Here is a 17262-nt window from a genome sequence, read left to right on the forward strand (position 1 = left end):
CATCACAGAGATGAGACAGGCTTATGAGAAGGTGTACAGGAAATACTACCGTTCTCGCTACCTGACGCCCCTCTACATGAAGTCTACAAAAGGTTGGCAGACACTCAGTGAACTACAACTTGAGCCTTGGGAGATAGAGAATGGAGGGAACAATGATGGGACAGCAGACCTTCGGGCTCTGGTCAAATTCAGTGGCACGGTGAGGAGACCTAACATTGTGGTCAACATCAACGAAACAGAAATCCATGTGCTGCCTCACATTAAGGAGAACTTGCTCAAAAATGGTGACGTATCCTTCTACGTAGGATTTAACATTAGAGGTCCAGTGGCCTTCAACATCAACTATGAACCCATGCAAACAACGGAATGAAAATGACAGATGTTGTTCAGTTCACTTGTTCAGTGAATGGTCTGAATGTGACCAACCACAAAACAGTAGTAGCAACTGCCACAGCTAGAAACATTCTAACCAATACAATTATCTAACTGGGTTATGGTTAAATCATTGTGAATACACTTGAGGTGATGGTGGTGACATCTATTTTTTCCATAGAAAAGGTTCTGCTTTTCACTACTTTTTTATATAATGCTGAGACATCACTGTACTTCATTATACAATGTGGCCTATTGGGTCACATCAATGCTATGGATTCTTAACAATGAAATAAATGTGTTGAATTCACTTCTGTTACTGTTGACTGAATTTCATGATCATGATCCACATTAAATTGTTACTTAGGAATTAATGAAATATTTACTCCTTAGTTCCAGAACAGGAGTTGAAAATTTATTGAATTAGGATTACTTTAATAACAATTACAAAGACTGTTTATTGTAGAGAAAGTAATCTATACAAATCCTACCTGAACAACCATAATTATTTGAATCTCTCAAATATTACATACTGTATTTCAGCAAATTCACTCAAAAGCATATAATTGCAATTATGAACACATGAGGGCAGTAAACAAGCTTCTGTATCATAGATTTGCAAACATGGTGAAACAATGTGGTGAAACAAAACACTTCAAAGAAACACTAGAGATATGTATAACTCTCTCTCATACACATAGTGTAAATGTGTACATCATATATCATACATACACACAGAATCTCAGAGACTGACTCACATGCGCATTCTGAGTTCCATCCCTCCTCCAAAGCGACTCTTGCAGTAGCTACGTATCCACACTAACACGGCCCGGGTCTGGCGTGGGCGTGGGCGTGGCGGGCGTGCTTGTGCTTGTGCTTCTCCAGGCCTCTGCGGAGCCGGAAGGCTTTGCCACACTGTGGGCACCTGTACGGCTTCTCGCCCGTGTGCCGCCGCAGGTGGCGTCGCAGGCTCTTGCGCAGGATGAACCTCCGGGGGCACTGCGGGCAGTGGAACGGCTTCTCGCCGGAGTGGAAGCGCCGGTGTTTGTGCAGAGACTTGGCGCAGCGGAAGACCTTGGCGCAGTCCGGGCAGACGAGGAGGGTTTTCTTCTTGCTGGTGAAGCGCGAGGGGAGGCGGTCCAGTGGCACGTAGCAAGGGGGCAGCGGGAGGCTTGTGCGTCGTGGAGATGGGCAGCTGAGTGGAGGAGGTACAACTCCTCCATCTTCTCCTGCTCTCTCTACAACCTGTTCAGGGTACACCCCCACCTCCTCCACTATTGGGCCAGATGATGTTTGTGTCATGTTGGGCTCCGACCCTGACAAGCAGGCCTGGATATCAGAGGACCCATCTTCCTCCTCCACCTCCTCTTCGTCCTCTATCTCCTCATTCGGCCTCTTCACCTCCTCCAGTCCCTTCCTGACATCCCTGGCCCCCTCTATGACAACCGCAGGTGGTGCATGATCAGGTGCTTTTCCTGACTCTGAAGGACAGGCGAGATGACCATCTGGGGTGCTGGGCTGAGGTGGAGTGTGATCCACAATCCCAGCCTCATTCGGTCCCCCACATTCGTCCAACTCTGTGGATTCTACCTCCATCTTGAGAGGGAGAGAGAGCTCAAGAGAGCTCACACTCCCCTCCGTGAGTGGTGCGCTGCTGTCATTTAACTTCAACTCTCCTTCATGGCCTGTGAATGGCTTTTCCTCTTTAATCTCTATTTCATACTCTGTTCGAGCAGACACTGTCGGAACCGCCTTCGATCCCAATTCAAGTGGCCCTTGTTGCAACCCCCGTTCATTCTGACCGGAGGTCAGCACAGGAAACAAGGTGCAGGTATCAACCATTTCAATGACAACAGGCAGGTCAGTCCTTACCTTGGAGTCAGCCACACATGCATCATGTGCTGAACTGCACTGAGGAAGGACTCGACTGCTGCCTTGTCTGCAGACACTAGGGGGGGTCGGTGTTCTTATGACAGAGGGCAGCGGTTCATCACACCCTACAAATGTGTGGGAGGGAGGGACAGAGAGAGAAAGAGAGAGAGAGAGAGAAAGAGAGAGAGAGAGAGAGAGAGAGAGAGAGAGAGAGAGAGAGAGAGAGAAAGAGAATGCAATAATCTGAAATTGTGAAGCCATTTTCAGATATGGATAATTGAGCAAAAAAAGTTTTGGAGGGCCATCCCAGGGCCCGTATTCACAAAGCATTTTATCTTACCACTAAGAGTACTCCTAAATCGCGCTAGAAGATTTTAGTTAGGAGTTTTCCATTAAAAGTTATTCACAAAGCCTTTCAGACCTACTTTTAGTAAGGAGAAACGCCCACTCCTAAACTAAAAGTGAGTCTTCGTTGCTATGGTTGACGTCATTACTCATGCACGAGCTTGATGAAAGTGACCACCTTGATTGGCTGGTGATTATAACGCGGGAATGATGGCAAACCTCCCCTACAATGACGAGTTGAGTGACAGGTGTTAGGTCTTAGCTGGTGAGAATGCGTGCGTTATGTCGGGCTGTGAAGGATGGAAGATGATGAATAAATAGGCATAGCCTTAATGAATAAAGAGTAAAGCAAGCCTAGGCTTAATGAAACACTATGGACTGGAGCAGTAGGCCTATATTTGCAACATGTTTTAAATTAATCTGTATGAAAACACGTAGCCTATATTTGCAAAGAGTAGAAGCGATTTAATTTAATTAGGCACAATAAGACGTTACATTTAGTTTACATGCAATGGTGGTTTTGGTTGTCGGTGGCATTATTGCATTTGCATCCTTAGTTGCAATGCACATTTATTCACTTGCATGACAGCGAGCTCCTGCACTGCACGGTCATTTCAAAACATCGCGACGTGAAATGCCACTAAAAGCGGGTTGTGAATAGGTCTTAGTGAGTTAGAAGTCCTCTCGAGTTCTTTTAGGCTGTCCTAGACTTAGGAGCTACTTTTAGGCTTAAAATGCTTTGTGAATAACTTTTAGTGAAAAAAATTAGGAGTCATAAAGTTAGGAGTGACACGCCCATTATTTTTAGGAGTTCCTCCCTAAATTCGCCAGTTAGGAGCTACTTTTAGCCCTAAAATTCTTTGTGAATACGGGCCCTGGTCAGTTGCCATAAAGAAACAAACAAAACATTTTTCAAATGTCTGATATGGAAGGAAATTAAATCTCTATTGCAATTGACACACTTTTTTATACAGTAGGCCTACATGCAGCTCTGATAGACAGGTCATTTGCTCAACTTTTTGGGCCTAGTTTTCTGTCAAAGTTTTCTCAATGGATTCCTGGTCAAAACCCCTATTGAAACAGATTAAGACTTGGGGCATGTTAAATTTTGTCCAAAACTTCAAGATGGCCGCCGTATGGGCAATTCCATAACAGTTGGAACAGGTCCGACACCATGGTCCTCAGTTTTTCCTGATTTTTGGTCAAAATGTTCCTCCATGTCTCATTAGAGGAAAACCAAAATTTTAGCTTGGTATCTTGTTTAGTTTCTGAGATATGGCTCTTCAAATGTGGATAGACGTGTCCCAAAAAAAGGCCGAAAATGCCTGTATTTAATGAGCACCATTTTTTTTTAAACCCCTCTCCTGTCTTAAGCCTACCATATTATTTTCTAAAAATTTGAACACTGGGGCAGTACCCTGTTTAGTTGTCCAATATCACAAAGGAATTATAGTCCTTCCCACCATTGAAGACTTATTCTTCGAAACAAACCCATATTTTTTTTTAAAGCAATGAAAAACAAAAAAACTGTTTTTGTTCTCTTATGGTCATGAATGGATAGCACTCACATTTGTTAAACTTTACATTTATATAGTCCATGAGTAAGAGAACATGTTGAAAAAAAATTGAGACGGTAAGTTTTCGTATTTCGAGGCTATGGGCCTTCAAAGATGGCCAAAATGGTGTTTTTTCCTAAAAATGCCAATTTCATTGCCTTTTTTCAAGGACAAGATGAAATGCAAATCCAACATTTCTTTTTTCCTGCAATAGTATGCCACTTTGTAGACCATGTGAATGTGGTAGATCCGACCTGTCCATTTTAATATCCCCTTAGTACATGTCTGAAGTTAGAAAAAATGAAAAATGTTCTTGGCTGAAGGAGGTGTTGGTTTGATTTTTATGAACCTCTTAGAAGGACAATATGGGGTTTAAACCCATTTTTTCTGTTTGAGGGATCGGAATGCCATCCTATAAACAGGATAAAAATGTTATATCCCATTTTTACTCTTTATTGACCCCTTAGAATATGTCCAAAAGTTGTCAAAAATGAAAAAGGCGACTTAAGTCACACAAGGCTAAAAATGTAATATAAGACAGATGAGATACTGAGGGAGAACACTGTGAAATGTATAACCCCTGTTACGATGGCCTTTGAACCCACTGTGTTAACTGAGGTTAAGGGCTAAAAACCACCAACCACCGATCCGGTGGTCTCCAACTTTTTCATATCTCTTGATAGAAAATTTGAGACGTGAAACTCATACATGTTGTTCATCTCTTCAAAGCGGCTTTTTGAGACCATCCATGACTTCCTGTGATAACCGGAAGTTGGTTTAAAACAGGAAGTACACTTTAAAAAGGCTGTATCTCTGGGAAAAAAAAAACAAAAAAGCTGTTGAGGCCTACACTTTTTAAGTGTAGTTAAACCCTAAGGGCGATTTTTTTAATGTCATACAAAGTAGGTACCACTCAACTCCAAATGGTCTGAAACATACTCCTACACAATCTCTCAAACCATGATTTTGGCCTCAACACTTTGGCCCCAACAGCTTTTTGTTTTTTTTTTCCCAGAGATACAGCCTTTTTAAAGTTTACTTCCTGTTTTAGACCAACTTCCGGTTATCACAGGAAGTCATGGATGGTCTCAAAAAACCACTTTGAAGAGATGAACAACATATGAGTTTTAAGTCTCTATACATTTTCTATCAAGAGATATGAAAAAGTTGGAGACCACCGGATCGGTGGTTGGTGGTTTTTAGCCCTTAACCTCAGTTAGGGACACAGGTTCAAAGGCCATCGTAACAGGGGTTATACATTTCAAAGTGTTCTCCCTCAGTATCTCATCTGTCTTACATTACATTTTTAGCCTTGTGTGACTTGATCCACTTGGCCCCTCAATTTAGTCGCCTTTTTCATTTTTGACAACTTTTGGACATATTCTAAGGGATCAATAAAGAGTAAAAATGGGATATAACATTTGTATCCTGTTTACAGGATGGCAATCTGATCCCTCAAACATAAAAAATGGGGTTAAACCCCATAATGTCCTTCTAGGAGGTTCATAAAAATCAAACACCTCCTTCAGCCAAGACAATTTTTAATTTTTTCTAACTTCAGACATGTACTGAGGGGATATTAAAATGGACAGGTTGGATCTAGTGTTGCTTTCGTCAACGAAAATTATGACTAAATATCGTCGTCAACGAACTTTTTTCACGTGACTATAACGAGACGAGACGCAACGTAGGCCTAAATGCTGGCCATGTGACGATGACTCTAATTAGTGTGCTTGCAAAAGCACACTATTGTTATCCGTGCGTTTCATATACTACTTATTATTTATCTCAAGTCAAACTTTTGTCTCCCTATCTTGTCCTAGGGATTTAGAGCTAGAGACGCCGTTCCACCTCTCACGCGTCGGTCCTGATGCGAGGATGGTGGCTTGTATACAGCTTTTTGATACGCCTTGTCGTTCTCCCGTTATTCCAGTTTTTCCGGTCGATTTTTTCCCATAGGAATGAATGGAAAAGTGATTTTTGAGCGCTGATGCCCACACATTTTTCCACCTGTAGCCCAAACCGTAAGACATAAAGTCATGAAATTTGGTACGCTGATAGAGGAGACTACCCTGATTGACATTACCAGGTTTCATGCTCGCCATTCTCACGCTCTAGCGCCACCAACTGGTCAAAGTTGGAAAACGCGTTCATGCCCGTAACGTTTGATCCGTATGGCCGATTTTGATAAAACTTATACCATTGGAATCCTCTGACTCAGCCGATTCCAACGCACCATATGACGTCATTTTCCGCCATGATGGATTTTCCGCCATTTTGAATTTTGTCCAAAGTCAAAGGAAAGCTACCCTGGCCGCATAGTTTATCTGATCGTCATGAAACTTGGCACGCGTGATCTACAGACCAAGGCGGATCAACCGCCTTGATTTCGCCTTCATACGTCCAAGCGTTCGCCTGTGACGACCAATTAAATTCAGCGAGCGAAGCCGCCAAACAGGAAGTGGGCCTATCTTGAAAATGCTGTGACGTATGAAAGCCATATTTGGTGGGATGACTTGAGACCCCATCCAAAGCACCCTCAATAAATTTGGTGTTATTTGGTCTGTCGATGGCTCTATAATTAGCAAAAACGTGTGTGTTTGTGAATGTATACTATTATTCGGAATAGCTCATCTTAAATTGCTTAGGTCATGCCAAAAGGACATTCCAGAGTGATTTAAGATACAATGTTGATATTTTTTTTTTAAAAAATCAAAGTATGCCAATTCTTGCAAAAGGAACTGGCACGAGTCCCATCATGTAGTAGTTCTTATGACACAGTTAACCCCAGTTTGGTTACGTACCGCAACATCGTATCAACGTCATTGTCTGAATTAATTAGCTGAGATATACGCAACGGTGCACTGCACATGATTGACATGGATTGTCCGCAACGTTGTCTCATCCCGAGACTGTGTAAATCTTAACGACGCCATGGCCCCGAGAGGCAAGTACGGACTTACTCGTTGTTAGTTCACAATGATGTCCAGGTGCCATTTATAGTTGCAATCCCACGAGTTCTCACTGTGACGGTGTTTCATTTTTGACAATTTGTAATGGTTTCTCTTCGTAATGAATTACTATTTAGGAGATTGTAATGATTACAGGACATTGTTTTATATATTTGTGATGTTTTGAGAGGAATTCGATTTTATTTCTTGTTATTTACCATAATTGACCGGAGCATTCTGGGTAAATCACTCTGTTAGAAAGACCGCTCCTGCACGTATGCACCAGTCATTATGTTCGTGCACTTTCTGAGCGAGAGAGACATTGTGCTATCTTTGCCGTGCGTGTGATGATAATTGACCATAAAGTGAGTTTGACACCTCATTCCTACATGTTTATTGTTTAGTCAATAATATTGTCACGGTCTGAGCCGACCAAGATTTCGTTTATGTTATTGCACTCAGTATTTACCAGTCATTTGTTATGTTAGAGCGCCATCTACTGGCCTTATCAGAATCTACTTTGGAGTGAAAGTAGGCTAGTAAATACTTCCTGCTTAGCGTTAAAACCAGAGAAGTCACTGAGATGATTCACACTGGTTGCTGTCTCCGGACAATTTATGTTTTTCACCTGCTATAGTTATTTCTTACCCATACGAAGGCAATGCCTAGTAAGTATACATTGTTCTAGTGAAATATGTGTTTAGACATAAGTACAGAAAATAAGATATGTGAGAAAGATTTCTTTGTTTTTTGATATGGCGGCAATTCGCTATATGCGTGGCTAGACAAGACAAATGAAAATAGTTTATTTTTGTATTGACAGTTTTACAGCATAAATGAAGGAAAGGAGAAAAAAGTGAAGATTTCCTGCATTCTTTGTTCGTCCTTGCCTAGTGATTGTACTTGCTGGATAGCTGAGCTAGCTCAGAATTAGTGAGGCCAGTAGCCTACAATATTTACTGTTCAGCATGTTGTAACGTGCCTGAAACATGTTGTTTAACGTCTTTAGAAGATGTAATGGAGATTAGGCCTATTGTTTACTTTCGCTTTGCATTTTTATATGTAGGCTAGGCTACTGCATGCTTTTGTATTCGTTGTGTATCCTTTGAATGTGCACAAGTTTACATCTGTATTAGCATGTAGAATTCATTATAGTTTGAGTGATTATGTAGAAAAGGCCGGGACATTTGTGTGTTCGCTGTGATTTAGCATTTGTTGCGATATTTCATGTGGTAAACTCGCGTGCCTTCCTGTTAAGTTTCTTATTTTTGTTAGTACCTGCAGAGACGTGCAAGTTCGTTGTGCACATAAACAGAGATAATTAATTTACCTTTTGACAATTCCTGCAGTTATCCTGAGTAATCCAGTCTTTGACATTCAGAGTTGCGAGTCATTGATGAAAAGTAAGTTTGTATTTAATTCACACTGGTATGCAAGAGGTTTGCTAATATAGTTAAACTTGCTCTTGACATAATTTCCATGAAGTAATATAGTGTAAGTGTTCTTTGAAATTATAATACTTCATGTGTTTCGCTTAGGAATCTACCGTTTAGCATTATACTGTTGTAAGGATGTTGCATTTCCAAATAGAGGAAGTTTTTAACGCTATTACACCGTACCATTTTACGCCGCTAGATGGCGTAATTGACCACATAATAACTGTAGTCACGAACAAAAAGTTTATATTAAAGTACATAAATAGCCATACCCATATTTCTCTGTATGGAAATCCTGAATGTCTCTGCTGGAACAATGCAAAGTTAAACCCCATCTCTTCTCCGTCCTATATTCTAACCGATATACCATCCAGTATATTGCCACTACCTACCCGAATCAGTGCAAACCTATAACCTCCCCAATAATAATAGTAACTATAATTAGGTAAAAATAATAGTTTCCGCTTTAGGGAGAAATCCCAGAATTCCACTACAGCTAAGGAAAGTGGGAGCTACGTTTTTCGACTCAAGCTTATGTGTGGAGACTTAAACTGGGAAGTTTGGCCCACTTATAGCAGTTAACAATTCTAGGTCCAATTAATTACATCCAACACAAAGTGTTATAGAAAGTATTACTGTGTGTTTCATTTAACTATTGTTCATGGTAAACATTTAATTTAATTTAGGCTATGGGTGGTATAGGTGAATTATTACCACATAGTTACTATTTAGAACTACGTAATCCTTAATTGAGATTTCATTGAAAGTGATAGGTTGAACTTTTAAAAAGGGGTTTAAAAACTATTTTTGTACTTTCATTTTATTATGTCATACTGAACTGAATTCTAAGAGTTAAAAAACAAAGGATACAATAAATGTTTTGTGATTGTTGCATTATGCATAGTATTTCATTTAGGATAAGCTATATCAAAGCAGGTAGAAGTAACTGTAGTCACTTGACATTTCTGAGGATTTACATATTTCCACCAGGGCAGTGGTAAAGACATTCTTCAGTGGAGGCACCACAGTTAATCACGCTATCAACATCTTCTTACCTTTTCTTCTGTTATTACTATTCTTTAACTTTATGGTAGACAGCGAGTCCAGCAAATTGAGAACCTAGGATCCTGTTTATGTTTATGAATGTGACTCCAGTATATGTTGAGACATACGGGTGGAAAAATAGGTTACATTTATATAATGCAAATGATTAAGTTAACAATATCATTGAATATGTTGTACAAACAAGAAGAGCAAAATGGTAAACTTTTAAGAAATCATCATCCACATCATAGTTTGACGCTGTGTGGGGTTATGGACTTGACAGTTTTGCATGGAATTGCCCATACAGTATACATACATATATATATATATATATATATATATATATATATATATATGTATATATAAATATATTAAGATTTGACACATTGCAGTTTTTTAATGCAGGGATTATTTATAAATCAAAGAATTGTGGGTAGATGTAGGTGAACTGTGCAACATGCAGTTTGTGGACAAGAGGCAGACGTAACACACAGATATTTGGGTTTGAGGGGGTGTTGTGTGTGTGTGTTTGTGTGAAAGTCTTCGTTGCTGTTGCCGTTGTGGGTCAACTCAGCAACATGCAGTTTGTGGACAAGAGGCAGATGTAACGGACTGATGCTTCTGTTTGAAAGAGGTGTATGTATGTGTGTGTGTCTGTGTGTGTGTGCCTTGTTGCCGGTGTACAGTATTTCTGAATATGAATGCTGTCTGGACAGGAAATGACATAGCTTTTATCACATGCAACCAATCCAAAATCGATTTCATATTCAGAAACGTTAACCAGTAACAGCCTGGTTGCTTTGACATATCAACACCAAATTTCATCCTATTACACCATTTGAACAGGTGATTCGTCCTGTTTATTCTACCATCAATTTGAGGCTATAACACATTGCAAATTACTCAACAGTGAGTAAACAGCAGATGTTCCCGCAATACTCCTAACATTACTCGTATTTGTTCCAGAAACATGCCTAGTTCCTTAGGCTCCTTCCTTCTTTCAGTGGTTACGTGTTTCATGCTGGCTACTCGTGAACAACTCATACATAATTCAACACAAGGTCTACAGACCTTAGAGGTGTACATTTCATTTCCATACATCAAAGCGTTCGCCCATGGCAGCCAATGAAATTCGATGGCGAAGCCTCCAAACAGGAAGTGAGGTCAAATCTCGGAAACGCTTTGAGGTGTCAAGACCATATTTGGTGGGATGATTTTGGACACCATCCAAAGTAACCTCAGTAAATTTGGTGCAATTTGGCCACTAGGGGGCGTCGCAATTAGCAAAAATGCATTTTGTCTCATATGGTATCTCTTTATGTCTTTGGGATGACATCCACATTTTTACATTGGAGGTGCTCTGGGACATACCACTGATGAACCTAGGCAACCCTTCACGTCAGTGTAAGAATTCGGCAATCGAGGGCAACGCCGCCAAACTCGAAGCAGCTTCGCGTCTTGGCCAAACTTTGGCGCTTTGACCTGAGGACGAGCGGTCGCGTCTCCTGCCGGGCGCTGTCGCGGCGCGTCTGAGCAAGCACACTTCGCACTTCCCACCGGGAAATGCATTCTAGTTAAATTTAAGGCAATATCGTTGACGAATAAAAACGAGACTAAATGTGGTTTACAAAATAAAAACCATGCTAACATCTCTCTTCATTTTCGAAGAACAGAAGGACATGAATGTTATAACATTATTTTGTGTCGTTTAGTCGTGTTATTATTTTGCAGTATTTCTATTTCCTGCGTCTCACTTCAGGGGCGCATCGGGTTGCATGGTCTGATTATCATACCAGAGGACCAGCGTTTCTCGGGTGGGCTTGTTGGTCATATCCGGTGCTTCTGTCACTCATCTGATCATATTTGATCATGTAGCAAAGGAGCGGTAGATGTATAGCCTATCGTTATCGCTAATATAAGCTAAGAAATATAGGCTACCTTCAGTCCGTTAGATTGGCAACTCTCTCAGTTCAACTTTGCACTAGGCTACTTATCTCACCTCCGCATGTAGATCTAATTCAGATGAAAATGTTAACAGGCAACTGCAGATTTGATTAGTGTGTAGCCTAAGCTTCTGTCCAGCTGATGCTGGCGCTGTCATATAGCTACAATAATAACATTATTCCACCGATCAGCAACGAAGTTCTAATCATAGACACATTTTAATGCCTTGGCTTAGTAGGCTATCTAATGTTGTGTGGGAATTGCAAGAAAACTATTGAAAACAATTCCTTACCAACCACACAAGTGCGCGTGTGTCGTTTATTTAAACGGTAGAAAAACTGAATCAAAGACGGTGCTGTTCATCAACAAAATCAGCATGGAGTTAAAACGTAATTTAAAGTCCCACGCATTTAAAGGGGCAGCGACCACTCAAGGCATGGGTCTAGCCTAAACTGAGTGATGAACGTGAAATGCGTTTTATAGGCTACAAAATTCTGCATTAAGATGACAATTGTGTGTAACCACGCTTAGGCTACCTAGTTAATGGTGAAATAGCATCCACATTTACAGCATTCAATAACCTAAGGACAACTTGATCTTAAGTTAAATTGTTCTCAGAAAAGGAACAGCAGGTCTACAGAATATTCCAAATAGTCCTTTCATGGTGACAGGGGGAGACCAAACTCTGTGTAACATACCTGATTCCACTGTCAATGTTCAGTGCCTATGTAACCTGTAATATTTGTAATTTTTTAATCCATGAAAATTAACCAAAATGTATCATTTCCTATTAAAGGGGTAGTTCAGAATTTTGGACATAGGACCTCATTTCCAGGTTAGCCAGTGTGATATTTATCAGTGGAGACCGTTATCTGCACATTTCATCCAGTCCTATAGTTTCAGAGTTTGCTGGTGCTATAGTGCCTGCCACTAAAAACAGTCTTACCCAGTCTATGGAGGAACAACCCCTTAAAATAGAATTGCATTAATAAAAAGATGCTAAAATCCAATTTTCATTGACTAAAACAAGACTAAAAGTCATTAGTTTTCGTCAACTAAAACTAGACGAAAATAAGACTAAAATGCTCATACTTTTAGTCGACTAAAACTTGACTAGACTAAAAGAGTATGAGGGTCATTCCACGCCAAATCAACCAGAGCCCACGCACTTGCGTCTCAAAAAAATCTGAAAAAAATACCATGTGTGCCTATGTTACCCAGGAGACACTCTGTAAAATGTTTTTGTGCTAAGATCAACACTTTTCAAGTAACAGCCAGTTTTACAGGGGGAGGGGGGTGTCAAATTTGTTCTGCCTCTTTTTTTTTTTCAAAGTTCACAAGCTCATTGCTCGAGAACTAGAATCCGTAGGAGGCTCAAATTTTGCAGGCTGGTGCATAAATAGGAATAGTATGCAGTAAGATCATTACGAGTAGTCTGGATGATCCTGCATGGTCATAGCAGTCCCTCAAAGTTGATCAACATTTTATTGGAGTTTTTGGCTGTGTTCTGTTTAGGCCTTCAGAAGACACATTTTTACTCAACATAGACTCTTGGTTTTTTTTTCTTATTGAGATAAGTAGAAACACTCTCCGAAAAAGCAATGAAGAGAAAAGAAAATCCATCAGGGACTGAACAGCAGACCTCACAAGTTTGAAAAATAAATTTGGATCTCATATTCAGAGCACCCTAACACCTTGTGGGAATATACAAAGATTTTTTAAATATTTTTATCTATAATCTGCATTACCTCTTCTTTTTAAAAACACCAATTTGACTTGTCTTATGCAAATCTTTCTTTTTCATTTCCCACCCCGAACAAGGGCAAAATGCACCATAGAGATCTATTGAGAGATTTGTTTTGTATAGAGTAACCACTAGGTGCCACTAAAATCACTGAATCACTGAAATTGCCGGGTGGGGACAAAACATATTGATCTCAATGGTGCATTTTGTCCATGTTTAGGGTGGAAAATGAAAAAGAAAGATTTGCATAAGACAAGTCAAATTGGTGTTTTTAAAAAGAAGAGGTAATGCAGATTAACGAAAAAAATCTTAAAAAAATCTTTGTATATTCCCACAAGGTGTTAGGGTGCTCTGAATATGAGATCCAAAATTATTTTTCAAACTTGTGAGGTCTGCTGTTCAGTCCCTGATGGATTTTCTTTTCTCTTCATTGCTTTTTCGGAGAGTGTTTCTACTGATCTCAATAAGAGAAAAAAAATCAAGAGCCTGTGTTGAGTAAAAATATGTCTTCTGTAAGCCTAAATAGAGCCCAGCCAAGAACTCCAATACAATTTTGATCAACTTTGAGGGACTGCTATGACCATGCAGGATCATCCAGACTACTCGTGGTGATTTTACTGCATACTATTCCTATTTATGCACCAGCTTGCAAAATTAGAGCCTCCTACAGATTCTAGTTCTTGAGCAATGAGCTTGTGAACTTTGACAAAAAAAAGAGGTAGAACAAATTTGATACCCCCCTCCCCCTGTAAAACTGGCTGTTACTTGAAAAGTATTGATCTTAGCACAAAAACATTTTACAGAGTGTCTCCTGGGTAACATAGGCACACATGGTATTTTTTTCAGATTTTTTTGAGACGCAAGTGCGTGGGCTCTGGTTGATTTGGCGTGGAATGACCCATGAACGTGACTAAAACTGATAAAAACTAAAATGACAGCTTGACACAAAGACTAGACTAAAACCAAAACAGGTCGCCAAAAACAACACTAGTTGGATCTACCACATTCACATGGTCTACAAAGTGGCATACTATTGCAGGAAAAAAGAAATGTCGGATTTGCATTTCATCTTGTCCTTGAAAAAAGGCAATGAAATTGGCATTTTTAGGAAAAAACACCATTTTGGCCATCTTTGAAGGCCCATAGCCTCGAAATACGAAACTTACCATCTCAATTTTTTTTCAACATGTTCTCTTACTCATGGACTATATATATGTAAAGTTTAAAAAATGTGAGTGCTATCCATTCATGACCATACGAGAACAAAAACATTTTTTTTGTTTTTCATTGCTTTAAAAAAAATATAGGCTTGTTTCGATGAATAAGTCTTCAATGGTGGGAAGGACTATAATTCCTTTGTGATATTGGACAACTAAACAGGGTACTGCCCCAGTGTTCAAATTTTTAGAAAATAATATGGTAGGCTTAAGACAGGAGAGGGGTTTAAAAAAAAGTGGTGCTCATTAAATACAGGCATTTCCGGACTTTTTTTAGGACGTACGTACGTCTATCCACATTTGAAGAGCCATATCTCAGAAACTAAACAAGATACCAAGCTAAAATTTTGGTTTTCCTCTAATGAGACATGGAGGAACATTTTGACCAAAAATCAGGAAAAACTGAGGACCATGGTGTCGGACCTGTTCCAACTGTTATGGAATTGCCCATACGGCGGCCATCTTGAATTTTTGGACAAAATTTAACATGCCCCAAGTCTTAATCTGTTTCAATAGGGGTTCTGACCAGGAATCCATTGAGAAAACTTTGACAGAAAACTAGGCCCAAAAAGTTGAGCAAATGACCTGTCTATGAGTCTAATCATGACAATTGGATGATCACCTGATACTTGAACTCATGTTTTAACGTTAGGCTACTACTCGCAGGACTCTTCCATTTAAATATTCTATTCTCTATGAAGGATTATTTGTTAAGGCTGTGGCTGTTATGTCCACCTGATGGAACCACTGACCTTCCATTCATTTTGTTTGGTTATACTTCACTGTTTAATGTGATTTTGAAACGATGTCTGATACATATTACGCAATGTGGATGTTTTACCAAACAGTCTGACAGTCGGCGCTTTTTAATTGCATTTCATACTGATATTTACTCCTAATCTTTATTTATCTAACTTAAAATGAAATCAATAGAGCACCAGACTACAATGTTTAATTTGCAAAAGCCAAAAGGAGGTATGTAGGCTACGTGTTTCTATGCATCAACTTAGCTTACCCCTAGCATTGGACAAGTTGGGCCAATGAAATCAATGTTGACCAATAGGCCAGTCAATCTAGCTCAAAAAAGGGCCAAAACTTAAACTAATTGCAATAGTAGTGGTTCATACTTCTTATTGATCCTTAAACCCTCCTGCATCACATATTAAAAATCTACCCATTTATATTTAGTGGAACATACTTTTATTCAAGGTCAAAGGTAGCAATTTCCAATGCATTTTGCCATTGGGATTTACTACAGGTGAAATGGGTAAAATGTTAAACTATAGATATCAAATTGAAACTTTCACAGTTGTTTACTCACATTAAGGCAAAGATTTTTTGTATTGCAAGTTTTCTGAAATGTGATGTTTAGATATGCAAATGAGACCAGTTTTACTTAAATATGCAATAATTTGCATATATTTCTAGAAAACTAAATCTGAACAATAGGTACAGTCAACTTCAAAATGATTGCTGCATTTTGCTTCTATATTGGATACCAAAAGCCTATGCAAAGGGAATATTAGATATCACTTCATATCACCTCAGAAATGAGGAAATCAAGTCAAGTCAAAATCAATGCGTTTCAATGGAAGTACATTATACTGTAGAACAAATGATTGTCAATGATATGGTATGATGGAAGTATCTCAAGTCATATGCCAAGTCACATAAGGAATATATTGACGTTTAGACAACATATCAAGTGAGTTGGCATGCACTGAGATACTTCCATCAAACCATATCATTGACAATCATTTGTTCTATAATATACTTCCATTGAAACGCATTGATTTTGACTTGACTTGATTTCCTCATTTCTGAGGTGATATGAAGTAATATCTAATATTCCCTTTGCATAGGCTTTTGGTATCCAATATAGAAGCAAAATGCAGCAATTATTTTGAAGCTGACTGTACCTATTGTTCAGATTTAGTTTTCTAGAAATATATGCAAATTATTGCATATTTAAGTAAAACTGGTCTCATTTGCATATCTAAACATCAAATTTCAGAAAACTTGCAATACGAAAAATATTTGCCTTAATGTGAGTAAACAACTGTGAAAGTTTCAATTTGATATCTATAGTTTAAAATTTTACCCATATCACCAGTAGTAAATCCCAATGGCAAAATGCATTGGAAATTGCTACCTTTGACATTGAAAAAAAGTATGTTCCACTAAATATAAATGGGTAGATTTTGTATATGTTAATAAGATATACCTAGGGATCACAAAAAACTGGGAATGATTACTATTGCAATTAGTTATGGGTCAAACGCTAGATTGACTGGCCTACAATCCTATTTTGTTTTTGAGTCAGGCACACATGCTTTCAACTGATGAGAGCCTACAGCTTGGCAACATTCGACCTCGTGTTGCCATTCATCAGTAGCTCAACCTATTGCTAGTAGGCTAAGCCTGAGAGTGCTGCCACAACTTATGCTCTTGCAAACATTTTCATTACCTGGCGATGGACCTGACTGTCGGGTACTTTTAAGACTTGTCCCCAGTCTGTGTTGGAGCTCTGCGGGGTCTGCTAAGCCAATGTGACTACTTGCATGAGAAACACTGTCAGTGTTTTGCTCCAATGCAAGGCATGTACGAAACAGATCAGTTATCTCCTCAACTAACACGTTAACAACTGCATCTAATAAACCTTTGACATGTGTCTGAAACACCATTTCCACAGAAGCCATTGTCAAGCTTCACTTGTGAATCAGCGTGCAGCTACTCAGCGCCCTCGTCGCCTCGGCCGTGCTGCTGTTTTACAAATTTGTG

The 17262-nt window shown here is 39.4% G+C and overlaps 1 protein-coding gene across 1 annotated transcript; it reads right to left on the reverse strand.

Moving 5' to 3' along the window:
• Nucleotides 1–765: 765 nt before the first annotated feature.
• On the reverse strand, nucleotides 766–17204 carry LOC134060264 (zinc finger protein 275-like). Its single transcript, XM_062516915.1, has 2 exons — nucleotides 16949–17204; nucleotides 766–2369 (listed from the first exon to the last, which is right to left on the reverse strand). The coding sequence occupies exons 1-2, from the start codon at nucleotides 17178–17180 to the stop codon at nucleotides 1192–1194; spliced, it is 1410 nt and encodes a 469-aa protein (XP_062372899.1). The 5' UTR covers nucleotides 17181–17204; the 3' UTR covers nucleotides 766–1191.
• Between the last annotated feature and the right edge of the window lie 58 nt (nucleotides 17205–17262).

Source organism: Sardina pilchardus, chromosome 16 (genome assembly GCF_963854185.1).
Source record: "Sardina pilchardus chromosome 16, fSarPil1.1, whole genome shotgun sequence".
Taxonomy (NCBI): Eukaryota; Metazoa; Chordata; class Actinopteri; order Clupeiformes; family Clupeidae; genus Sardina; species Sardina pilchardus.